General features: G+C 34.5%; 8 protein-coding genes across 13 annotated transcripts; 3 read left to right on the plus strand and 5 right to left on the minus strand.

Moving 5' to 3' along the window:
- Positions 1-2651: 2651 nt before the first annotated feature.
- Jra (Jun-related antigen) lies at positions 2652-7994 on the minus strand. Its single transcript, XM_034324800.2, has one exon. It carries the CDS (start codon positions 7347-7349, stop codon positions 6534-6536), a length of 816 nt encoding a protein of 271 aa, XP_034180691.1. The 5' UTR covers positions 7350-7994; the 3' UTR covers positions 2652-6533.
- A 1950-nt stretch (positions 7995-9944) lies between these two features.
- On the minus strand, positions 9945-13559 carry LOC117604420 (uncharacterized). 5 transcript variants are annotated; one of them, XM_034324485.2, is made up of 11 exons: positions 13389-13559; positions 13287-13314; positions 13060-13185; positions 12833-12975; positions 12618-12768; positions 12306-12553; positions 12167-12227; positions 11993-12090; positions 10605-11764; positions 10398-10529; positions 9945-10322 (listed from the first exon to the last, which is right to left on the minus strand). In XM_034324485.2, the coding sequence occupies exons 3-11, from the start codon at positions 13160-13162 to the stop codon at positions 10304-10306; spliced, it is 2115 nt and encodes a 704-aa protein (XP_034180376.2). In that variant the 5' UTR covers positions 13163-13185; positions 13287-13314; positions 13389-13559; the 3' UTR covers positions 9945-10303. The 5 variants fall into 5 exon arrangements, with proteins under 5 accessions (XP_034180376.2, XP_034180359.2, XP_034180341.2 ...); XM_034324468.2 differs by having other exon boundaries at positions 11858-12090; positions 12306-12550; positions 13389-13557; XM_034324450.2 differs by having other exon boundaries at positions 11858-12090; positions 13389-13556.
- Positions 13560-13887: 328 nt separating this feature from the next.
- LOC117604593 (uncharacterized) lies at positions 13888-15568 on the plus strand. Its single transcript, XM_034324856.2, has 6 exons — positions 13888-14162; positions 14286-14404; positions 14589-14651; positions 14749-14951; positions 15027-15175; positions 15261-15568. Exons 2-6 carry the CDS (start codon positions 14297-14299, stop codon positions 15422-15424), a joined length of 687 nt encoding a protein of 228 aa, XP_034180747.2. The 5' UTR covers positions 13888-14162; positions 14286-14296; the 3' UTR covers positions 15425-15568.
- Positions 15569-16286: 718 nt separating this feature from the next.
- LOC117604466 (uncharacterized) lies at positions 16287-18730 on the minus strand. The gene is made up of 8 exons (XM_034324553.2): positions 18407-18730; positions 18124-18299; positions 17946-18058; positions 17415-17879; positions 17285-17345; positions 17029-17200; positions 16802-16973; positions 16287-16728 (listed from the first exon to the last, which is right to left on the minus strand). Exons 1-8 carry the CDS (start codon positions 18692-18694, stop codon positions 16466-16468), a joined length of 1710 nt encoding a protein of 569 aa, XP_034180444.2. The 5' UTR covers positions 18695-18730; the 3' UTR covers positions 16287-16465.
- Positions 18731-19477: 747 nt separating this feature from the next.
- Positions 19478-20232, plus strand: Alr (Evr1_Alr domain-containing protein Alr). Its single transcript, XM_034324918.2, has 2 exons — positions 19478-19618; positions 19843-20232. Exons 1-2 carry the CDS (start codon positions 19535-19537, stop codon positions 20230-20232), a joined length of 474 nt encoding a protein of 157 aa, XP_034180809.2. The 5' UTR covers positions 19478-19534.
- A 267-nt stretch (positions 20233-20499) lies between these two features.
- LOC117604492 (transmembrane protein 145) lies at positions 20500-22212 on the minus strand. Its single transcript, XM_034324598.2, has 4 exons — positions 22096-22212; positions 21539-21962; positions 20884-21473; positions 20500-20769 (listed from the first exon to the last, which is right to left on the minus strand). Exons 1-4 carry the CDS (start codon positions 22189-22191, stop codon positions 20500-20502), a joined length of 1380 nt encoding a protein of 459 aa, XP_034180489.2. The 5' UTR covers positions 22192-22212.
- Positions 22213-22959: 747 nt separating this feature from the next.
- Positions 22960-24325, plus strand: LOC117604573 (ribosomal RNA-processing protein 7 homolog A). The gene is made up of 4 exons (XM_034324815.2): positions 22960-23228; positions 23313-23645; positions 23713-24018; positions 24092-24325. The coding sequence occupies exons 1-4, from the start codon at positions 23186-23188 to the stop codon at positions 24175-24177; spliced, it is 768 nt and encodes a 255-aa protein (XP_034180706.2). The 5' UTR covers positions 22960-23185; the 3' UTR covers positions 24178-24325.
- LOC117604562 (integrator complex subunit 15) lies at positions 24305-25937 on the minus strand. Of its 2 annotated transcripts, none has more exons than XM_034324780.2 (4): positions 25654-25930; positions 24961-25582; positions 24523-24824; positions 24305-24445 (listed from the first exon to the last, which is right to left on the minus strand). In XM_034324780.2, the coding sequence occupies exons 1-4, from the start codon at positions 25730-25732 to the stop codon at positions 24357-24359; spliced, it is 1092 nt and encodes a 363-aa protein (XP_034180671.1). In that variant the 5' UTR covers positions 25733-25930; the 3' UTR covers positions 24305-24356. The 2 variants fall into 2 exon arrangements, with proteins under 2 accessions (XP_034180671.1, XP_034180681.1); XM_034324790.2 differs by having other exon boundaries at positions 24337-24442; positions 25654-25937.
- Positions 25938-26192: the final 255 nt, after the last annotated feature.

Genomic DNA, 26192 nt, shown 5'->3' on the forward strand with positions numbered 1-26192 from the left:
ACCATAAATGATCGCCGAGAAATGCGCGCTATTTAGCTCGTTCTGTTCGAGCCTTCCGACGCGAATACCATTGAAGAGGAGTACCATTTTCATGCGAAATAACCAAATGAAAAACATATGCAAAATACCGCAGTTGTTTGATGGAAGAAAAAGAATCAAAGCTATCGTCGAGGATACACTTCTTCGCCGTAGGTGTCGGACGTTCACGGCCGCGGTGCATAGAAACGAGGCGTAATTAAGAGTAGAATCGCATTGAAATCGCGCATTAAGCGTGTCTATGCGCGTGTACAAATGTATCCTGCAAAAGGACAAAGCGCAGAAATACCACAATTACGCGGAAAATCTATAAATATACCGGCGTGTCCTGTTGCAAAATAATCGTCATTTTCGAGTAATGCAATTTTTATTTATGCAATCGCATTATTTCGTACCTCGGTCTCTTTCAGTTTTCTATTTTGCACATCAATGTCGCACACGTACACGGGATTTCCATTAAAAAAGAAACCTCTCGTGGCTGTTGTCTACGTCCACTTATCTTTTACATTCCAACGGAGCCAAGGTTAAACGGAGGGGCAAGAAAAAGACGTTCCTCCTTTTGAATGAAAGAAAATGATTGAAAAAGAAAAAATAAAGTATCGTGCTAGAAGATCGTCCCAGTTAATTCACATTTCCTATCTCCCAGATTCTCCTAGGAGATCAGGATAATTATATTAACAAGGTACACCTCGATGAACGAGTTAATTAAAGATCGACCAATTAGAGAACGGGGTCGTACGAATGACTTCGTGGAAATTATGCGATGCCCGTTGGCAATCAATCGATGCTGTTACTTCACCATTTCATTTCGTCTATTTGCTCGCCAATTGGATAAGAATACAAGGACGATTCCGATTGGATTTCCTGCCGAACGAATTGAACACGATCAGATGTTGATCGATGACCAAATTAGTCGATTCGGTCGAAATTATTTGGGAAGATGATGGAGACTGGTATCTTCGAAAGATTCGACGACCGGGGGGGCACGATCCGAGGGGATGCGTTTTTGTTTTTGTAGCGTTACATTTTTCTTAATTATTTCATCTTATGTAATCTTTATGTTATTTTTCTTAATTAAAATTATTTTCTTGAATTTCAATTATTCGTTCCCCTCAATTTTCATCCTACATTAATACCCGGGTTTACGAACTATTCTAAATTGGTGAACGTCAGATTACTCGTATCTGTGGATTTGGGAGGAGGAATTTTCGTTTATTAACGTTGCAACCACAAAGGATCAACGATGTTTGCTTTGCTTCTCGCGATAAGTTACGTCTGATACCAACACAGTCCGGCTGATAACGTTCTGATAATATTGACGATAACTCGTCGATATTTCCCCTTGCAATAGCACGTTTGATTTTGATCGAAAATCGTAATTTCCTTTTTTTTTTTTTTCTTTCAATTAAGAAACGTCCAGTTTTCTTAGAAGAAGGTGGAAAACAAGTTTGCAAGAAAAACACGCGGTTCCCGTGGTAGAAATTTAACTTCAATCGAGCGAACACGGACGAAAGATACAAAAGCAAGACCGATTGCCGTGAATTATTCATGAGCCTCATACGTACACGCTCGTTTCTCATATTCTGAGCGTTCGTTTACGAGCCGCGTTATTCCTGAAAGATCTATGGAGATGAACGACTCGAACAGGGCCTGAATCAACCGATAGAGGCAACATTGTAATTGACTATTAATATAACGCTTTCCATAAATCATGGAATTACTTGGAACGCGATGTTTGTTCAAGTATTTCGTACGATTGAAAAGATATCGTCCATGCGTTTGATTAATTGTCCTCGTCCAGGCACGAGTGATAAACATTCGAAAAGATAATTCAATTTCATTAGCGATCGAAAAAAAAGTGTTTCATTTCTAATCGTCTGAATTGAAATTATTCACGCGAACAAATATTGGTCAATTTTTTGATTTTACATCGAGATTTGTGAAAGCGTTGCTGTAATCCGCTCGCGAACTAACCGCAGAAATTTACGATAGCCGTTGCACCGATCTTAATTCCTACGGAGAACTTTCCCAATTGAGCCAATTAGCCAATTGCGATAATTAACGCGGCTCGCGATGGGATACGCGAGTTCCAGCTGGAATTCCGGTTTCTCTCCTCGGGAGAGCCCTGCATCGCGTGTACCGGAATTCGTTCCATTGGCTACGAAATATAAAAACGGAAATGCGTTATGTAATTTCGACTACTTAATAAATAAATTTTCCATATGAGAAAAAAAAGGGGGGTGGGGGTAAGGTATCGAAGAAGAATCGCCACAAGTTACGTTTAATATAGTGAAATTTTATTTTTTCATCGTATTTCATTCAAAAATAAAATTATTCGTAAAAAAAGATTTCTCCGCTTTCGTTTGTATATATAACATATACATATGTTTATATACGCCTGAATATGTACATATACAAATATATATCTACGCTTATATATTTATATACGTACATATAAATATATATATATATTTATCTTCGTAATATTATTACATTACAAATAGCAATATTTACTCTTCATGTATAGGGTTACATATAACTCTATATATGCGGTGCATATCGTCGTGTCATTATCACCGTTATCACTATTATTTATTTATTTATTTATTTATTTATATATATATATATATATTGGGGTTTTTGCTTACTGACTAAATCACATTGTGGTTTCTTGCTTTACTTTCATACATTTTTTTTGTGCCATCGCTTTTCTCGCTTACCAATTAACTGGCATATCATTATTAAATCATTCCATAAATAATATTTTCCTCACTTCTATTTCTCTGTATTTCCTATTAACAATTTTCTATGCTGGAAATTTGCCTGAAGGATTGCACAAAAATTTCTTGAAAAAGTGTGGAGATAGAAGTTAATCGTTTATGGAACGACCTAATAATATCGTCTCTTCGCAAACTCTTAACCGTTAAAAGAAAGATCAAAAATTTCGCGATAACAAGTGTTCGAACCGCCACGATTCTCCCTTAACGAAAAATAAAGAACAAAAGGGAAGATCGTGAAGTTCGAGAAGAACTTGAAATCTTTGTCGATGCGGTATCTCCTTTCCTTTTGATTATTTTTTTATTACTTTGAGAAAAAGGCACGCCGTACGTGATGGCTGATTCCCGAGACGAAGAAACGTCTCTAAGATTCATAATTTCTTTCTACTTCATTGTATTTCCATCACAAAAGACCTCCGGGGGAAAAAAGGTACAAAGGAGACTTGCGAAATTCTCTCCTTTTTACCTTCTTCTCTCTATGTCTTACTTTCTTCCTCTTCTACCAGGTAAAAAGCTTTCGAATACTACAAAAAAAAAGAATACACCGAAGAGACCTTTCATCGAGGGAACTCACTCGTAATACAACGAATATGATCTCAGAATAAATTAAAGAAAAAGAAACGTGGCTTTAAGCAAGAGAAAACGTAACTTATATTATAATGTTAACAGAGATTAATGTACAGGATGAAATTTAACATTCGACAAACGCTTCAATGACGATTGGGAATAATACAATAAAAAAAAAGATTCGTAGAGGAATAAATAAAAGATAATTTGTAATCAATCGTTGAAGCGTTGAAAAATTATATTTCGGAACTCTTGAAATTTTCCAATAGAATAATATAACTTTTGACCATTTTTCATGCAAAATAATAAAATTTCATTCCATATAAATATGGCGTCAATGTGTTAAATTACATCCTGTAGACGCGTTAGAAATTGTCAAATTATGTGTCGAAAGTCGTTTGTCAAAGGAGGGGAAGCGATAGATCAATGAATAATAAAATTATAAAAGAAAAAAAAAGAAATTTCTTTAATATTGCATTCCTTCCCTTCGTTTGAACCGATCGTTCCGATGATCCCTTATACGAGTGTCCAAAAATAGCGTATCAATTAATTCTCTTCTTTCCTCGAATCGCAATCTCCTCGAGTTACATCGAGTTTATCAATTAACCTTTTGCGGACCATTTATTCTATACGTTAGATCAAACTTTGCTAACAAATCAAACATATTTAAAACAACTTTCAGTTAACACACGTTGACTGCAACGAGGATTACGAACCTAGTCAAAGAATTAAAAAAGAGGAATAAAGAGAGAAAATTTCATTAATAAATATTCTTAACGATGTCAGTCAGAATTGTTCAATTTCACAGATATTCTAACAATTGGGAAGCACAATTTGGACCGCAAAGGGTTGAAACCTATCTCTAACAAAATATTTTCCTCGAAAAAGGTTGCGCGTTTTTAATTTTCCTTATTACGGTGATTCCGTGCTTAATGGCACTACGGTGAACCTGTACGATTCTGTTACCACGTGCTCCTTTTATTAAAAAAAGAAAGCAAAGAAAATAATGAATCGTTCGGTATTCCTTGAACGTATCCGAACAAAAGAACCCCCCTTTCAATATCCTTTCTGTTTCCCTTAAATGCATCTTGTCGTCGCATGTGGTAACACAATCGAATCGTGTGTGTGTATGTGTACGTGTACATTTTATGCGGATCTGCACGTAGCACGCGGTGTGCATAAGTTACGAGGGCATACTGGACAAGACTAGATGCACATATGACGAAAAGAAGGTTCCGAGGCGATGAAAAGTATCGGGGAACCGTGAAGAAAGAACGACAAAAATGGGGAACACGACTTGTTACGTGCAGATTCCGCCTTAAAAGCTACGAATATAAACGTAAGGGAAAGATTTGGGGTATTCTTATCGCGGAAAGTCGACATCTTAACACCTTATCTGCACGGATTACGCTAATTAATTCGATAGTTAATTCTTAGGTAAATTTGAAAATATATTTTTTTTTTCGCTGCAAAAGGCATAGATTTTGTAAAATTTGAAAAATAGAGAATTGTCATTCGTCGATAAGCTGTTAGACACGACATTCATAAGGTGTTCGAATTTCTTCAGGGATGCATCGAAACGCAAAAAAATAAAGATCTAATCCGAAACGGTGACCTCAACGCCCGCAATTCCTCCAAACGTTACCCTATTTTGTACAGCCTTAAAACAATGGTTGTCCTATTATAAAATAAAAAAGAACGGGGGTTCAACGAGGGTTTCCACCCTGAAAGATCGATTGCAATCGAAGAATCTCGTAAGCTCGCCGTTTTTCAATTTCAAAACAAGTACCAGAGTATAATAAAAGAAACTGAACGAAGAGTCTGAACAGCACCTTACAACGATCGTAATCCTCGTTGTTGATTTGTCCTATACGCACCGAAAAAAAAGAAAACAGAAAAACAGCTCTGTTACTATCGATTGCAATCGATACGAAAGCACTTTGTTTCTCGGTTGTTTATCTCGCCTCTTTTTGTTCACGCATTTGACACATTCGTCCCTCCCGAATGGATCTTACAATTAGCCTAATTTTAGTTGTTACTCTGCGCGTGAATACGTGGATAGCGTATCTTTTATTTACATACAATCTACGAGCATTCTTCGAGAGAAGCATCTTTTGATTCGATTAAAAATTGCTGTTCGATGAGACAAAGAAGAAAGATGGAAAGAAACGATGAAAAGTATCTGTGTCTCGCGAACGTGTTGAACGTTAAAAAGAAAAAAAGAAAACAAGATTGCCACGAAATCCTGAACAAACAAGGATCGTTCTAAATCGATCCTCGAATCGAATTACGATTCGGAAGTTCTCGCGATTAACGACGATCTTACTCACTAATAGCACGCGTTCGTTAAAAAAGAAAAAGAAACAACGCAAGCGATCACAATCTACGTGGATCGATTACAAAGAATGCAAAGAGGTATTATTATTCTCCTCGAGAGAAAAATGAAAGAAAGAACGGCGCGATCGAGCCTGCAAAAACAACGAATCGAGACCAGATCGACCGTCGCAGAAAATTTCCCCCCCCCCCTCGGCGAATATACATTATTAGAATGGAAAAATTCTAATGGCCAGGAGATTCGAATCTCCCGCCAGTACTCGCGGTTCTCCAAAATGGCCGCGCCGCAAGGTCCCTCTCTCCTCCGCCAAGTCCCACCCACTCTCTCCTTTTCTTCGTCGATCCTCGTCGCTCTTCTACGCCCCTACTCCTCCTTTTCAATGCACTGTTCAAGGTGCTCCCCCTCTCTCTACCTATCTCTATCCTGGTCTTTCGTCCTTTCCTTTCTCTCTCACGATCGCCCTCCAACACACACACACGGCACGCATTTCACGTGCGTGAACGAGCCCCCCACACAGATACAGATGGTATTTTGTACATATTTCGTGTCCTTTTTGGAAAGCGCTTACATCTTTATCTCGCGACGGCACATCAAGGCACTCCCTGTTTCTCTCACGCCGTTACACATGTTCACTGTCCTTCTTTATCCCGGAAACGAGGAGGCCGTGAAATGAAAACGACGTTTTTTCGATGGGCGACGACACCAATTCCCATGGAAGCTTCCTCTGGCGGGAGATTTTCCCTTTCGGTCAGAAGTATGGGTCATCGTCCAATAAAACAATACACGTTGGAGAGTCCCATCAGGGAGGTGTCGTCGGTTCAGAATTGACCGGACACGGCCATGATCTGGCAACCCGAATGCACGTGGTCCATCACCTGCTCCTTCAATCGACACACGTGCTCCTTTAACTTATGCACCACGGCGCTTAATTCCGTGTTCTCGCCCTTGAGTAGTTTAACCTTGTCCTCGAGCCTGGAGATGCGCTCCAATTTGCGTCTGCGACACTTGGACGCTGCCACGCGGTTCCTCTGACGTTTCCTCTCCAGCTTGATCCTCTCCTGGTTCTCCATGTCGATCGGTGACATTGGTGGCGAACTCGACACGCTAGGTACCGTTTGTGGTTCATCCTTGATCTGCATTAGACCTTGGCTCACCGACGATTCCGTACTCTGCACGCTGCTAGGTGGTTCCAGAGTCGTGTACGTTGCTCCATGAATACTACCAGGTTCTTGCGAACTGTCCGAATGATGGAGCTCGTTCAATGCCTCGACAAAACCACGCGCGTACAATTCTTGCGCCTCGGTGACCGCCTTAGGGAACAAGATCTGCGTGGGCGTTGGTAAATTCGTTACGAGGCTATCTTGCTGAGCGATGATGAATTTCTCCAGTTCCGGCGAGCCCAGTTTCAACATGTTCAAGTCCGGTGAGCTTAAAATAGGTGCCACGTTGTTAAGCGCTGGTGGCAGAGGTCCGAGTCGTGGCCTCTTCGCCTGCGGGCCCTGTCTCTGACATCCATTCAGGTCTAATGTAAGATTACGCTTCAATTGGCCCACGTTGTTCTCGCGATTCACCACGCCGTAGACGCTCGTCTCCTCGTAGAACGTCTGCTCCATTGTCGTCGAACTTCGCACCATCGATGCCGCGAAACTGACTGCGTGGCCAACTAAAAGTTTAGCTCCTGTCTCGTATAGGAAAAGAGCCTCGTGCGACTGGAGAGCAGTCTTATTGACTCTACCGTCGCTTCTTACACAGTCTTAGCTCAAAATGTTTCTCTTTCTCACCAAACACTCCCGTGTCTAGTTTTTCACTACCGTTACATAACCATACCCGGCCGAGTTTAGAAATTCATTTAAGGTGGCTCGTTTATTTTATTGCACTCTTATGATAGTGGCTCGCCAGCCGATTGTTCCAACTCCACTTCGAAACCACCCAACTCCGTTTACGACACACGCGGCGTATTTTATCGTCTCGCGATATCGGTTCGTAGTTGAGACGCAAAAAGGTGTGTTTCGACCACTACTACTGCGCGGTGACTCGTATAAAACGCGTCGCGTACAAAAATGCGACCTGCCTGTACGCCTGTTAGGTGGCCGACGGTGACACGAGGACCGACCTGGTTCAACTGTCAACACAACAATGACTCACGACACGCAATCCGACGAACGTGATGTTCTGCGCGTGTGCACCTCTAGAACAGTCTGCAACGTACGTCGAATGCGGATGTCACTCAGCCGCACAGCACGATGTCTCGGCAACTTGTGAACACCCAACTAAACGTACTGCCTTATATCCCGTGACTCACGTCCACTAAAAATAGCAAAGTCGTCACTGACAGCCAATCCGATTGGTAGACAGTGGCGTCACTGGCCACTCCTCATTGGCTCAACAATCGGCGCTACTAGGAAATGGCCGACGCATGCGCATCGTTACACTATTGTCAGCGTGGAGGGAGAGTTTGAACACCCGGTACGCGCGTTAAAGACACAACTTTTACTTGTTGAAATTCGCGTTATTTTCGAGCCTCGATAATAACGGTGCTCTATAATGTTGCATAAATAATACGAGCGCTATTGAACAACAGCTGGCTAAACTATCGTTCATATGTGCTACTTCGTGGAGTTAGTATGCATTCTAAATCGCAACGAGTTCAGCTAGTACAGAAGCTTTTTTTTTTAAGTTTACTATTCCACTCCCACGCTAGTGGGTGTTTTTCACGTTCTCGCAGCGCGTGTTACGATACCAGCTCGTTTCGTATTTCGTATTCAACAACTGTTGATAGTTGCAGACTGTTTTAACGTTTCGTTCTCTTTATTTTTTTCTTCTCTTTTTTTTTTTAGCGACGCAATGCTTTCCACGAAACGAAAGTAAGAGAGCTTGTAAAAGATATCGAGGTTTATTGGAGTGATTCTATTGCTTTACGCTTTAAGATTCTAACTATATACTGTAATGATGCTCGCATGAACGAATACGCTAATACACACATCCATTACATAAACTCGTATCGACGAGCTATAAGTCAATACACCAATCACGATTGTTTCGCGTTATCTTGCATTCACTGCATAATGCTTGTAATTGACTAGTCGTATCTCAAGCAAAACTGTTCCGCAATCTTAATTAATGTTAATTCATTGGAATTCTATAACTAGAGTTCGACGATTTTTATTAATTAAAATTGGGCCCTATGTTTTTTAATAATTAAAATCAACGTATTTCAGAAGTAGTAGAAACCATCGAAGTAGGTACTACTTGTACGATTATAAGGTTTGGTAACTACCCCTTCGAGCAGGTAAAATGTTTACTTCCTTCGGGGTGTCATTAACCTTCTTCAGGTAATTTGTTTACGAAGTGATAAAGTTTCCTGGTACCAAAAACATCAAGATTAGTATGATTCATGGTCTTACTTCCCATAATAAAAGAGATTTATTACATTTTATATTGTAGTATAAATTATTCGTTCCCGTTGTATCGTAGGATGTATTTATTTCGTACTATACATCGCCAGGATTATTATAGATTTACTTTCAGACACTCTTTTCTTTCTTTATTTCTTGGAACGTCATAGGATCAGCAATACGAAACAACGAACACGAAAACAACTTCATAATACACGTATATTTGTTATGCAAATTAAGCGTTGACCTCAAGTTTAGACTTTTAGTTACAGAAAGTTCCGCGTATGTACACCCACGCCTTAGAATTGATATCAGGTAGCTATTCAATTAATTTTCTCAGAAATAATGTAGTTTCCAATTATTCTGCAACTGAGAAGCATTATTTCTTTTCTTTTCGTCATTACTAGCTTCATTCAGGGGTAAATTCAGAAAGTGGGAGTAAATGGGGATGATCGCCCCACCCTCGCAGTTAGAAATTTCATTAAACTGATGAACTATCAGGTAAAATCAGGCATTAATTGTTTGCTCGTGTGGGCGAAGCGATGCCAGCTACTTTTTTTCATCTTGAAATTGAACAAACATAATTAATTTCCGCCTCTACGCTGGCCATACTATAGGCATGTCAGCCGGGGATAGAGAAGGTTAAATCCATTATACATAACACCTCTTGCTTGAGACCTAACCTTTTTTTATTTATGCACTGAAGCGACCTCTCTGAGTGCAATAGCAAAGATCGATCATTTTCAAATCATTCTTCAAATTATTATCAAACGCCTAAAGAACTGCGCTTTTTTCTCAATTAAATGAAAAATACGATATACCATTAAAGAGATATTAAAGGTTTACAAATTTGTATTTATTCGTTATAACATTAGTTAAGGATACAAAAAGTACAATATACGAACGATACTACTAAAGGAAGCCAAATTATTAGAACGATGATCATATTAAGACATGTCGATCTCCTGTAAATAATTAACAGTGAATATAACAAAAATGTGCGCAACAATGGAAGCGGAACACTTTATAAAACAAATGTAATTTATATTATGATTATATTCCCAGAATTAAATTGTTTTAATTCCTGTGTTCTTGCGGATGTATTTATTTGTCACATGAATTGACACTTTATGTACATTATGAAATGTGTTTCAAAAACACATAACATATCTTTAATCATCATTCATGGTACATTAATTCCTTCGTAATTTCCTAAGAAACAATGTATCGGTTATAATTCATTAAATTAAGTTATAGCTGTAATTAAACAGAAAATAAACTACTCACGCTTTTAAATTTGGTTCATGAAAAACAGTCGGAGCTCTTTTTCGTCTAGGACGATTCAATGCATACATACTATTTATACTTGTATTACTGTTTTCTGAATCACTCGAGTTCTCCATTCTCGAATAGGGACTTCTATAAATAAAATAATCATAATTGAATGTGGATAATAAATGACATTAGATGTCATAACAGTTGCTCCATACTTACAAAGATTTAGTAGAATCTTGAGAAAGTGATACCTCAGGAGAAGGTGTTCTAGATTTAACATCGTACTCGTTCAATTTTTGTAACACTACTTTAGCGGCACTTGGATCTTTATTCACGGATTTATTTGTTTTCTTTCTAGTACTCTTCCCGTCACCTGGTGGTGTACTTTCAACAAATTCAGAAGACTCCCTTGAAGTTCGATTCTTGACTTTCATTATCTTTTTTTTTTTATTCTCATTGTCATTCAATACCGGCAGTTTTACTGTTGATCGATCAAATATAGATTCGTTTAAACTATCGTTTGAAGCAGATGGAAGAGGACCAATTTGAGGTATTAGCTTAATACTAGTGGTTATTTCCGGTTCTGGTTCAACCAGAACAATTGGCTTCAGTGCAGATTGTTCTAAAACTGGTAATTTTAAATCGCTTATATCAAAATTCATGTTCGGTTGTCGCATGTACATTAAAGTAAAATCATCTTCATCCTCGTCTCTTAAACAAACTCGCCTTTGCGTAACAAAATTTGAAAAATTTTCTGCGGCTTCATTTTCTACTTTATATTCGTCCTCGTTTGTAAACGTTAAATCAGTCGAAATTGTATTATCAAAAGTATCGTTGTTTATATTCCGTTGAACAACTTGGTATTCATTTCTATTATTTATTTCTTTATCTTTTTTTAAATTATACCTTTCCCGTTTGTTCGTTATTGATAACCGCGAAGTTTCCTGCATACTGTTTTCATTATCCGAGGGATCACTTAATTCAGTTGCTTTTAAAGTTGTATCCATACTATCATTATTAGAAATATTTACTTCGTCAGTCTTTTTGTCTTTATTTCCAAACGAATGAAACGTATGTTGTATGTTATACTTGATTGAAGGCACGGAAGAAGAATTATTATATAACCAACTTGGTCCTTCGAGAGGATCCTCTAAATTCGATGTAATTAGTGTTCTACTAATATTTTCTTGCGTCTTTGAAGTACCATCTTTGTTTTTACCAATTTCCTCATTTTCGTTTCCAATAGTTTTATTACTATTATTTTTTGAATTATCAGGTGACGATTCTGGTGTTTCGCTGTTTGTTTGAGAATCTTCTAGATTTACACTGACATTATTCTCTAAAGTTTCATTTCTTTCACTATTTCGATTCTCCGTCAACTATAGAGTAAATAAATTCAGTTAATGCGAAAGTGAATTTGATTAAGCTTTCATTAATTGCATTTAAAGAAATGAAGATTTATTGACACAAACCATTCGAATGTTAATACTTTGAGAATTTTGCAATAACTTTGATACATCGTTAAGTTTTACTCTAGGATTTCCTATATTTTCGAAATTTTCGATGCTGTTACGAGTGCGAATACTGTTAGGAGTACTATTACCCACTGATAATTTTCTCGATTTCGAAAGGCTTCCTGATAGTCTTCCAGATATTCTTCCAGAACGTCTGTTACTTCTTTTACTTAATCGTCGCTCGCTTTCATCTGTAAATTCGTGTTACGATATGGAACTAGTTTGCATTACGTTCATAATTACATTAATAAAAGTGAAATATCATACCACTAAGTCTTGGTGAAGCAACCTTTAATCTTTCAGGCATTCGATATACGCGGGCGTCTTCCTATAACGTTTAATCGATTTAGATATAACATCTAATGTTCCAAATATAATAACTTCCATATTTTAATAAAATATATACATTTCTATGTTGCCTCATAGTTACATGACCAGAAGACCTTGGGCTGTTTGATTCTCGATTTCCAGGGGGTGATGTTACTTCTTGTATTATACTTAAGCTTGAGGAATTATTAATATGTTGCATATTTACCCTACTTAAATTAATGGTAGGTTTTGTAATGGTGTGACCGCTCACCATAGGCTTCACAACTCCTTTAGTTGGAGCTTTTGGGGATAATCTTCTACTTCCATCTCCTAAAATACTTGCTGCTGTTAAAAGTAATATTTAAGAATAAGCAAATGAATATGCAAAACAATATGTAATATATCTTACTTCCAGTAGAATTAGAAGACATTCGTAAATTTGCAGGAGAAGATGCTACAAATTCTTGACACGTTGAAATGGTATTTGTTAAGTAACCAGTCATTGTTACTATCATTGTAAGCATGTCTTTAGCATTTTTTAAAACATTTGATATTACAGCCTAAAACATATATTTTCATACATTATGTAATATGATCATTATTCTTTATATAAAGTAAACTTACACTGCTTTTGCTACATGCTGAACCTAAATCTTGTACCTCAGCAACCAAAGCAACATTTTGAGAAAACAATAACTGAGTCTTTTCCTTTTCTTTAGATAATGCTTTTGCTAATGAGTAATTATTACTTCTTAATTTTTCACACACTGTAAAATACAAATTTTATTTTAGTACTTTCAAACTACATGATATTTATAGCACTAATTTAATTAAATTTGTTTAGAACTTACATGGATTATAAGATTTAAGTTTTAGATAATTTCTTAGAAACTGTGTCTTTTTAGTGAGCACTGTAACTCTTTTAATTTTCCTATGTTTTGGTATCTGAGGCATTTTTCCATTTATTATTCAATTTTCTAAAAGTTCCAAAAAAATAATATCAATGAAATAAATTTCATGATTTCGTGATTTAGAAAATTAAATTCAGGTCAACAAAGTGTACAGGTTCGAAGTTTACCTCTCAACGCGATTAGATTTTTCTAATCCTTTAAATTTAGAAATAACTTATTAATAATGTATTTTTCTTTGCTACAATATAGCAACAAATTAATATTAATACCTTTTCAAAACAGTAAAGTCGCATCAACGATATGGTTTAGTAGCATATTTCCGCCATTGTAAAAACATGAACTTTACAACGGCGGGTTAAAGTCATTGATAAGAATCTCGATATTATTTATTTGTTATTAAACTATAAAAAAAATATTCAACGCGTTACTTGAAAAATCTATGTTATGAGTCATGTATAAAGTGACATTTATATTTACTCAATTTTAATTAAAAATGAAAAAGGACTCACACATAAGGTTCCGAATATTTACCCTAGGCATTCAAAAAATTAAAATGAATGTTAGGATATATTTCAAGGATATATCAATAAAGAGTATACTTATACAATAATAATATATTACTTGAATTTAATAATTGCTTTATACTCTACAGTTATATAATGCATTTTACATATTTTTTGGCTGAATGTTTCTCATCTAGGGTTTCTTAAGTTGCTAAGTAAAATTTGGCCTCTAAACTTATTTTTAACTTATAAAACTATTTCTATATGAATTAATGGAATCATATTAAATGCTTTTAGTTCAAATTTTTATTCTTATACAGTCAGATTTATGAAAATTTAGTAATTGCTTTGTTTACAATTCATGTGATTGTTGACCCTCTAGTTTGAAATACCTCTCAAAGCAATGCTTGCAATTTGCAATGCCTGTCCACGTCAGTCTACATGATTTTTTGTGACATAACCTCAAATATACAACTTGCTATTCAGTCTTACCAATGAATACATTGTCAGTTTTTGTGTATATCCCTTAACATAAACAAGGTATGTTGTGTTTAAATATTGTTGTTTTCATAATTAGAAATGTAACACAGTATCAGAAAGAATAATACAAATGTATTGTTCATCTATTTCAAATTTGTAATTATATATGTGTATTTATTACAGAATATTTCAAAATGAATTGGACTTTCTGGGTATTTGTAATTGGATCATTTAGTTGTAAATATGTAAATGCTCAGGTACAAAGAGTTCCGCCTGGTGTATCACCTCAACATTATCAACAAGTATGTTTTCTCTTGAAGATAATCAACCATATGGTTGCTATTACATTAGGTCATAATGTAAAGTTTTTTAACTTGTTTGTAATTATTATCAAGGAATATGAAAATGATATCCCTAAAATTCATGGAATACATAATTTCAATGATAGTTTCATTCATAGATTAGTATGTATTCACTTTGTTTTAGCCTGTTCAACAAGTACATCAGCAAATACCACAACAAGTACCACAACAAGTTCCACAACAACAGGTAGTTCCACAATGTTATAAGAAATTTATTATTGTTATACCTATTAACACTGAATGTATTACATTGTTCATAAATATTTATGTTATAATCTACAAAGTATCAACAAGTACCAGGACAAGTACCTATGCATCAAGTCCCAGTTCAACAACAACAACATCATCATCAGCAACAGCAGCAGCAGCAGCAGCAGCAACAACAACAACAACATATGCAACCTCCTCAAGTATCAGTTCAATCAGGACATCATCATGATCATTCTCAACCTATACTTAATGCTGCCAATATAGTTAATGAAAAAGCGTATGTTCTAGAAAGTTAAATGCATTAATGCTGAATGTTTAAAATTGTTTATTAATTATTTTCTTGTTTGTACAGTCATATTGCAGAACATATGGAAGTTCCAATGGATACTAGTAAAATGACAGAGCAAGAATTACAGTTTCATTATTTCAAGATGCACGATGCAGACAATAATAATAAGTTAGATGGTTGTGAACTTATAAAATCCTTGATTCATTGGCATGGTATGTATTAACCAATCTCCTGTTATTCAAGATTTAGCATTAAGTACTTGAAAAAGCATGAATATAACTACTTCCTTGTATTTAGAACAAGGTAACAAAGAAGTACGCGAGAAATTATTCAAAGATGATGAGTTGGTTACTTTAATAGATCCAATTCTTTCTATGGATGATACTAATAATGACGGGTACATTGATTACCCCGAATTTATACAGGCACAGCAATTTGCAGCAGCTACTGGCAGACAGTAGTTATAAAATAAACAATATTTTTATTTCATTTTGAACAAATACGCAGTTTCATTTATAAACATCTCGATTTTTTTTGTTATTGTTACGTAATGATATAAACCAGTACTTGAAATTATTTTTATTTTTACTTTACTATATTTTCCAATAAAAAACAAAACAAAAATAAGACTGTTTGAACAAAAGGTAATAATAATTTAAAATAAAAACTCATTATTCAAGAGGTTGATAATTTAAATGCTTCCATTAATTCATTAACATTTTACAAGAATTATTGGGTTTGGTTGAATTGAAAATACTGTGTCTTTAGAAACAATACTATATTCAGCATAAAAATGCTTACGCACATAACACGATTGTAATAATACAGTGAAATCTTGATCGATCGTTTCTCGAATAATCGTTTCCCCTTATGTATCGTTTATTCCATCCATTTCCGTCGTTGTACATTCCCGTATCTATGATTTTCCCCCATTCATCGATTAGGTTGATAGATCCTTTCAAGAACGATGGATACAGATTCCACTGTACAACAATTTTATATCTATATTTATCCTGAATTATATAGATCAGTCAGATTCGTGTATATACATCATACGTATTCATCTAAAAACATATATTCACATAAACTGAGTATCGTTTCTCATGTAATTATGCTGTTATAAATTAGGACATATTAGAAAATTCTTCGTATCTAATTTTTGATACAATCCAGGTAAAAAAACAACAATTTTATAGTATAGTTAATTATTACAATCTTGAAAATTATTCTATTATCAATAATTACACAGACCTATATGTATTATATGGTTGTAAAAATGATATATAAATATAGTTTTGTTACAAATTGGTAACTCTTACTTGTCTTAAACCATAAATAAGTTTAATACAATTATATGCTTACATAAAATTTATCGATACGTTTTAAACATACATTTTTCGTTTAATGTTGAAATAAGATGATTAAAATATAACATTCTTTATTATTTCAAGTTGTATGAAAATATGACCAAACTCTTCTGGATTAAAGAAATTCGTACTTACTTAAAGATACATTCCGTTTACTAAATAATCCGCGTCATGGGCGTATGGTCCATGTCGTCTTCCGCGTCTTCGAACAACTCTTAAACGGCAAGCTATCAATGTAGCTGTAATTGCTGTTATCGTAAGTCCTAAAGCTAATGATATAACAGCTCCTCTGGGTTTTAAAACCTCGATTTCGTTGGGTTGCTTCAAATGATCCGCTATTATAGTATTCCTACCATGCTCTCTGCTGTGGTCTTTGATAACTATTACACTTTTATGTTCTATATAAAAGAAATATATAAGTAACATAATTGGTGAAAAATATTTTCAGGAAAATATTGTTCATCATTGTACCTTTTGGCTCCTTTCCGTTTGCATGATTTAATTTTGGTGTTTCCATTTTTAATGTATTTTCTTTAGCGCTATTTTGATCAATTTCTTTTTCATGGGCAACATGCTTCTCTCCTTGCTGAGTAGTCTTTTTCACTTCCTTGCTCTTTGATATGTATCTTTGCTCATTCGATATCTGCAATAACAGCTCCATTGTATAAAGGAAATTTATGAAGTAAAAATAAACTTACATCGCAAGGAGGTGCTACTGTACTCGCGACGTTATTTTCTATTTCATCAATTTGCTTTGGCGGCAAGTTCGGTATTGGGGACGGAGATGGAAAAATTTGTGTATTTTGCCATGGTCCTCTATTTGATCCAAAATGTGAGATGTATGGATGTCTTTCATCTAAATACGCACCCCTAACAAAACATTTAAGAAATTTTGAAGTTGAACTACTTTAACATTTTTAATACTTAGCGTTTTCCTGTATTTAAAAATCTTACCCATCTGTCTCTTTTTCTCCTATAACACTTGACCCCTTATGATTAAAACTATGTGGTTGATCTAGAAACAAGGAATTCAACAGATTATTATATGATATAAATTAGTGTCGTTTTTAAATATGCTACCTACGTTCATAACGATTCAAGTTGCTCTGTTCATGAAAAGAATTAATAGGATTATATATGTCCTTGTTTTGATCGTAGATAGGTTGAAGATTCCATTGGTATCCTGGGGCACTGTAACCTTTATGTATTGGAAGTATTTCCATTTGCTGCGCTGGGTATGAAATGGGTCTTGGAATCATTTGTTGGTCTGAATTAGGTAACATCCAAGAATTAACTTCTGGATGGGCATATTGAGGAACAGGAAATTTTTGTTGATCAACCATTTGTTGATATTTTATGTTGTCAATAGGTAAAGGTGGTGGAGGTGGTTGGGGTCCTTGAATTATAGGAGAAATCGTTGGTTTCTCTGTAGGACATTCGTCTGCTGCTTCATCAGATTCATCTGCACATTGTGGAATGCCATCGCATACATTATATACTGCTATACATTCTCCAGAAGATCGGCATTTGTATTGATTAGGCCTGCAACCTAATATATACAATATATTAATAGACATCTGATGTTTTTTAGGACATTGTTTCAATTTTTAAATACCTTGCTTAATAGGTGGAGTTGTTGTTAACGATAGCTTTGGTGCTAAAGTTGCAATTAATTTGATAGGGGGTTCTGTGAATGAATATTCTGCTGGTGCTATGTTCCCTAATTTTCTGTGGTATAAATAATGTTATCATTTTTTACTGAATGATTAAAAATATTGTATATGCATGCTCACCTGAGGGATTTCAATTCGTGTTCTTGTTGAGAAATTCGAATCTCTTGTTCAAGTTGTGCATTACCTTGACTGTTGTAATTGGTGTGTATTGCACTACTGTAATTAGCATGATTGGTAAATTTACATTTGAAATCATGCGATGGCCCACATTGGAAAAGGTAACAACTTCCAGGTTTCTAAATGGAGATGCAATTAATGTATCATAAGTAGAATACAGATAATTAGGAAATTACGGTCTGAATATTGCATTTATAATTAATGCTTAAAAGAAAAATGGGTATACCTTTTCTTCGAAAATAAACACGTCACAGTTTTTTGTATCGCAACAAAATCGTAAGCATTCGCTTCTGGAATTAACATCCATTTCTTTCAAGTACTTAGCACCCATGTCCTGAGATTCCTGAGTTCGAATAATTTTATTTTCGAGGACATTGAAACTCTCGAAACACATTTGATAATTGTTTCTAAAGCTGGCGCGTTTTTCATTTTTGTTCAATAAAATTTCACCAGCCACGCAATACAGGATCGTAAAAAGATTAATACAAATTTGTATAACGTTAGAGGACAACATTCTCTTATAATCCGTGAGTAAGTAAAGTGCGCATGCTTTCCGAGCTTCTATATTTGATCAATAACTTCAAGTGTTATCTGATTAAAACAACTACACATGTACAATGTTAAAGAAAAAATATCATATTATAATAAATTAGAAAATTTAAGAATCAGAAAAGCGAGGAAGTTTTAGTTTTATATATTTCTCATTTTTAAAGAGTTTTGAAGTTTTGAAACGATACCGCCGGCTGTACCTGGCGGCAAATAAAATGCCGGTACCAAGGCGCTTTTCAGTTTCCGTTTTACTTTTGAAAGACTAAATATATGTTAATACCGTTATTTAAGTCATATTATTAATTCTAATGCATACGAAAATACGAATATCATCATTGACGAAATATAATGTAAACTACTTGTTTTTTTTTTATTCTTGGGGTCTCTAGAACGGTGAGACCAAAAGCCCATGTGAAAGCTCGTTACCATTTTAGTGTCACATCCTACTGTATCAATTGGACTGACATTTTTATATATATCGTCCTTCCTCTGTTCACTGCTAGATAACGCTGACAGTATCGTTTTCTAAAAGGTTTGTGATGAATATCTGGTTTTACGTATTGATACGTATTCAAAGAAAAATTGCTTGGTATATGAAGGAAAAGGATAGCGAATTTCTGTAACACAACTGATCCAATAAATAATTCTTACCCGATACAAATTTGATACAATGCATAATATTTATACATATATTGGCAAATTATAATATTGCAAAACAGGTTACAATCCACGTGGACTCATTATTACTTATATATAACAGTTCTTAAAGGTTCTTACGAATGAATACAGTGTTTATGATAACAGAATGTCTCACGAGAAACCTTGTCGTGCATGTACAGACTTTAAGACATGGGCAAAAAGTCAAAAGAAAACTTTTGACTCCACAAAGGTAGGGATATACTGTATAAACTTTTATTTTTGTAAGTACATGATATATAAGAATAAAAGTACAACAGTATTGTACATGTTAAAAAGTATTGCATCATTGTATAAACTATTACACACATTGGTTGTACGCCTTATAGTAAATATTAAGTAACTTCCAAAAAATAGGTAGGAAGTTCTTTTAAAGAATTCAAATTAATGTATTTTTACATATTTCATTTACATCAGGAATCTGAGGAAAGTAAAAAGAAAGATCAAGCTGTAAATAATACTAGGCGTGAATGCCCATTGGATAAGGACGAATTAGGTTCAAGAACATGGTCATTTCTACATACCATGGCAGCATATTATCCTGATAATCCAAGTGATGAACAGAAATCAGATATGAAAACATTTTTTAAAATATTTTCTAAGTTTTATCCATGCTATGTATGTGCAGAAGATTTACAAGAGCAAATAAAACAGTATCCACCTCAAACAGATTCGCAGGAAAAGTTAAGTCAATGGCTTTGTAACATTCATAACGGGGTAAACAAAAGGCTTGGGAAACCTCTGTTTGATTGCAAACTTGTTAACCAAAGGTGGAAAGATGGTTGGCTGGATGGTTCATGTGATTGATAATCATTATGGTTTTAAATTCTCAGATAAATCCTACATGTGATATAAAAAATTATGTAAGTTGATTATTGTAAATATTATTCTAAGAAGAATAAGATGATAATGGCATGGGTACAGCGTATAAAATTAATATTTAATTCCTTATTGACTAACTGTACCTAACTGTGCCCTTTCTTAGTTATAAATGTTAAAAAATAACAGTAAAAATAGGATCATTATTTCATTTTACTTACATATATTATCACTTATTTTAGAGTATGCTTATTATTAAGATTGCAAAGTAGGTGGAGGTAGATGGGATATAGTGAACGCAGAACCTGTTGTTCTAACACGAGGTTCATAACTATGGTCTTGGCCATCACCAGCAATTGGCATCACTTGACATGTCCTAATATGAAATGGAAAACGCTTGTTAGCCATAGATGGTCTAGTGATGTATAAAAATATTATATGTCCCAGAAAAACAATCCACAATGAACATCCTTTAGCAACACTTTCTCTTATCCATTCATCTACTAACAAAGTGATGCAGAGCACCTACAAGATTATAAATATTTTTTATATATTTGCAGAAGTACAAGAACATTATTTACAAGTGGTTTTAAATATGATTCTATGTTATTAAATCAAATGTATATTTATTACATATACCGTTAATGGATGGCACAAAAACCATGTTGATCCCAATGAAAATAATGAACCGTAAAAATGAAGCTTTGTTGACATTTTCCTAACGGTTTTAAAACAACAAACGGAAAATACAATCCATGCAATCAATTTTAATATTATTAGTCCATAACCTGGTGGTGATTCATAAATGTATAGTACTAATCCAGGATCAAACACATCCGACTGATAAATATATAATGACAACTGACAGAAAGAAACGAGGCAAATAAAACATATAAGCCATCGAATTTGTTTGGGTTTTAAAACACTTTTAGTCACTGTGAAACCAAGTGCAAGTAGTAACATAAGCAAAGTATATAAAATATCAGAACATGCTTCTAAAAGTTGACCCAACAAAGAAGCATTATTCGTTGATGTTCCTCTTAATCCAAGATTTATGTAACTATAAATTTCAAATAGAATCCCCACCAATTGACAAAGCAAAGAAGCCATGAATAATTTGTAAGATACATGTAATAGTCTTCTTGCTCGCAATTGCATGGCTGCATAAAAACTTAGGATGACAAGTACTATATAAATGCAAGCAATTATTATCAATTCTGGTAATATATCTGAAACGAAAATAGATTCAATTAAACAATATCAATTTACTCTAAATCGAGGTAAAGTTACTTGCAGAATTCATCTGCTGAGAAGTGTTCTTTCCAAAAATTGCCATGTGGCGCATTTGTTAGCGATATCCAATATGAAACATTTAATCCGCTTTCCGATGAACAATCTGCTAAAGCAATAAACCACCATCTCGGACGAGATGATCGAAACCTGCGATAGCTAGAACATCGTGTTATTGTGTCTTCTTGGACACATCCGGATTGTTCAGACGTTGATAACGATAATGGTACTATTTGACCAATTCCGTCCCAAAGCAAAGCTTCCTTTTCGATACATGTTTTGTTTGAAGGATAAACACTTGGCCATTGATCAGGGGCGTCATAATATAATAATAATTTCAAATTTTGTTCATCACCTCCTAATTCAAATTCATACCGAAATGTGCCTTGTTCCGTTAAAAAACAAAATCTCGCTAAAAATGCCCAGTTCTGAAAAAATCAGTTTTATAATGCGTATTCAGCTTATTATTTATAGTTAATGCAGCAGGGTGAGTACATATATAAGAACATGTAATATATCTTAAGAATAGGTGTAAAAGTTCGAAAAGAATATTTATAGTACTTCACGTGTTACAAGGTGGCCCTGAAGAATTTTGCTTTCTGAATTTGTTAATAAAAACAATAATATAATGCAAAAAAAGAATGATACGTTAACCATAGTTAACGCACGATCGGGCAATTTCTTTGAACTGGAATGATATCTACAGATCTATTACATGTTACCTGCTACCTGCTGTTTTTCATGATCAATATTACCCTGCCTCTATAAGTATAAATTTATACGTTGATTTTATTTATGGTATAAATTATGGTTCTAATATATAAACTGGATAAATAATTTATTAAAAACCAAGGAAATTAGTAATTATAATAAATTGTGGAAGTTTCAGTAATATTTGAATTATTATTTCGAAGCGCCAGAAGTATTATATCGTATTAGTATGTGCGTTATATGACCCTGACATTTACTTACAATTGTATAGCATTGAAATATAGCAAAGTAGTGGGTTTGAATACACATATGTATAGATATCAAGCAAAGTAGGTTTATCTAGTCTTAATTTTGACAATATTTATATTAAAAATGATTTAGAAACAAAATACAATAATTTTTAACTATTAAATGTTATAAAATTTGGTATATAATTATAAAGTATGAATAACTTAAATATCAATTCAAATCCTCGCGCGTAAACGTAAATATTGGGTCGCGTTAGGTATACAACGCAGTTCACCAGAGTCCATAACTGCGACGCGCAGGTGCTGCGCGCAGCGCGCTTTCTGCTAATCGCTTTTCACTTCGTTTGGGAGTATCGCCAATCAGGGCGAAGATGCGCACTGGAGAAGCGCGAAGAACGAAAACTGGTCTTTTCGCAGTTATGGACTCTGGTGAACTGCGGATGCTCCCCCACTACTTCGGCACTCTTTCCGCGGCGGGAAGACCAGGGAAGACTAACTGTCAATTCTCCTTGTAATAAATATTATATTTTAGTTTTATTAAATTGTTTACGAATAAAAGTTATTCATTTATAATGTTTGAACAAAAATATAGTTGATTGATATATACGTTTCATTGGTGTTTTGAATGAGGTTATGGGTATGACTTAACGCACGTGTTATTACTGACTTAAAGACGGGTTATTAATTACGATATGATCATGAAGAGTGAAAAACAAAACCTTAAGGGTTTCAAAAGTAATTACGTCGTACTTTATTTGTTATTTTAATTAGATTATTTATTCTCATAAATAAGTATCTATTTGATTACTCAATTTTTAGCATTATGGATTCAATTTAATAGAAAGAACACAGACAAACATCAATTGTTTCTTAAAGAGCATTCCATTAGAAATCAGTTACCAGAACATCCGAAAGGAAGAACATTATTTGTTCTAAATGTACCACCTTACGTTACACCTGAAGCATTACAGAAAGCGTTTAGCCAAATTTGTGGAAAGGTTACTAATGTTTTCTTTGTAACGTCAAAAGGGTTTAAAACAGCATATGTAGTTTTTGAAAAAGAAACTACATTAGAAAAGGCATTAGAACTTCCTGCAAACCATATGATATCATTAAATAGAAAAGATAATGTTTGCTTAACAGGTTTAGCAAGTAAGTTTTTTCAGTATTCTTCTTCATTTAGTCTTGTAGAATATGCTTTAATTATGTTGGTAATTAGAGTGGTGTAAGGAATACAATGAGTCAATATGTGATGAAGAAAAACTGAAGAAGGAAATTGAAGACTATATGTTGGATTATGATAAAAAGATAGCTGAGAAAAAAGCAAATGAAAAGGCTATAGAAGAAGAAGCTGAGGATAATGATGGTTGGGTAACTGTAAGTGCACGGAAGAAGAGAGGAGAATATGCTCTCTCTAGAAAAGAGTCTACTATCAATAAAGTACAACATAAGGAAGAGCAGAGAAATAAGAAAAAGCAATTGCTTAACTTTTATACTTTCCAAATTCGTGAGAGTAAAAAACAAAGTAAGTTTTACCTCATGGTGTTTAGCTTGCACAAAATTCAGTCATTTAAGGTTTATTATATTTTTGTTTGCAGACTTGGCCGAGTTAAGGAAAAAGTTCGAATTAGATAAACAAAGGTTACAAAGTTTAAAATCTAAAAGAACTTTTAGGCCTTTTTAATTTTGTATCCTTATTAAGTGAAAAATTTACGAATTAAGTTGACAATTTTAACACGAAATAAATATTTATTAGATCTTAAAAATTTTGTTTATATTTACAGCTATGATTCAGTCATGTATACTGTTATACATTATGTACAGTTCAAACATAAAATACAATATTAACATAATACAATGTAATTAAGTAGCTTTAGATGCATAGGTTTGTAATGTCCATTCGATTAAGAAATGTTGGTACGATAAAGGTTGTAACAGAGCTAATAATTCTTCTGTAACAAAAACAGAAAATTACACATTGCAATTGTGATTTTTTATATATATATTTTATAATTATAATGATACATACGTTTGTTACCATAAATGCAATTTGCGGACATTGCTGCGCTAACCGCCTGCGCGAGTCGTGCCATAGCTAAATCGTGTAGAGTTGAACTGACGTTTACTTGAGACTGTAAACTCGTAGTCAAAGTACGAGTAGTAGCTGCGAAGTGCTGGGCTGATATAGCATGTTTGTTGTTTCTACTGTTCTTCAATCTTAATACTGAATCCATTAGTAGTTGTTGAATTTTAGAATAAAGTTTTCTTTGTTCTTCAGAATTCTCCGCATTTTCTACGGTATTAACACGTAGAGGTGATAAAATACACCACCTGATGAAAAAAAGATACTATTCAGATGAACATTTTAACACTTAACCGACCGCTTCCGAGATTTCTCGTGTTTCAATGCTGAGATGCGGTCCTTTAAGTATTAAGGTATATTTCATAAGAGTCTTGTTTAATTTACCTGAATAAACCTGCTATGGGTGTTATCGGTGTCATAGGAATGCCACCAGTTGGTAAAGCAGGATTATCCATTAAAGGAGTTAACAGAAGTCCTGGGTTTTCATCTATCCATTCCCCTATTAACCTGAGCAATTCTGTAGGTGGATCTTTATCCTCATAAACCTCGCCTATTGCTGTCAGTAAGTTGGCAGTGAAATGTGATGCAAGAACAGGAAGCTGCTTCAACTTGTCGATAGATTTTGGCGTAAGGACAAAATAGTCGTTAAGTACATGCCTTGCTAATCCTACGCTTTGCGGCGAAGTAGAGCCTAACTGTTGCATCCAAATTCCGGTTGCGTTCAAGATTGCTTTATTTTGGGTGGCAATAGCTAAAGATACTAAATTGCCTAAAATTTTATATCTGGGACTATCTGCAGGGAAAAGAGATAAAAATATTGCGTTCCGTACAGCGGGCATTCCTCCAGGATTTTGGAAAAAGTCGCTCAGAACTTCTATCAATTGCAATTCTTGTATCGCTAGTGTCATGTTGCGTTTCTTTCGCCTTTCTATTTCCCCGAACACGAATTCGGATATTAAATCCAGTTGTAAATCCATCTGTTTCCCGGATTTGCCGCATAGTATTTCTTTAAATATAATAATAAAATTAAAAGATGTTTCTAGGTTTAAGAATAACCTCAATTAACCAGCGTCTTACCGATTCTGCACAAAGCTTCCGTAGCACAATACGGAAAATCTAGGTTTCGTAAATTAAACTTTATATCACCCCCAGCCATTAATGAATATATACGCGCAATTAAATTACTCGGTGTCAATATCAAGATATTTATACTAACACTGTATACATTTTCTTAGGTTATGGCTTCGAGTTCTAATGAACACGATACCCTCTGGCGAATGCAAGCTGATTTAACAAAAGAAACATCCTACTGATTGGTACATTTTTACTGATTGGAGTTTTTGTTATTGAGGTGCTAATAAATGTATACCTTGGACTACATGATAGAAAAAGTGAGTATATTTCATTATCTTGTTCAGTACACATATTACATTTAATATATGAATAAACCACGAGAAATGGTAAAGAGAGGTTATAAAATAAAGAAAGGATTGGATTTGTTTTTTTAATAATTATATATAAAGATTCATTGGTGTTTGTTTGTTTATATTTAACAATTAAGATAAAATTCATCTTTAGCGCTATAACAAGAGCCAGGTTCGAACGTTTAGCGCCAC

Source organism: Osmia lignaria, chromosome 9 (assembly GCF_051020975.1).
Source record: "Osmia lignaria lignaria isolate PbOS001 chromosome 9, iyOsmLign1, whole genome shotgun sequence".
Taxonomy (NCBI): domain Eukaryota; kingdom Metazoa; phylum Arthropoda; class Insecta; order Hymenoptera; family Megachilidae; genus Osmia; species Osmia lignaria.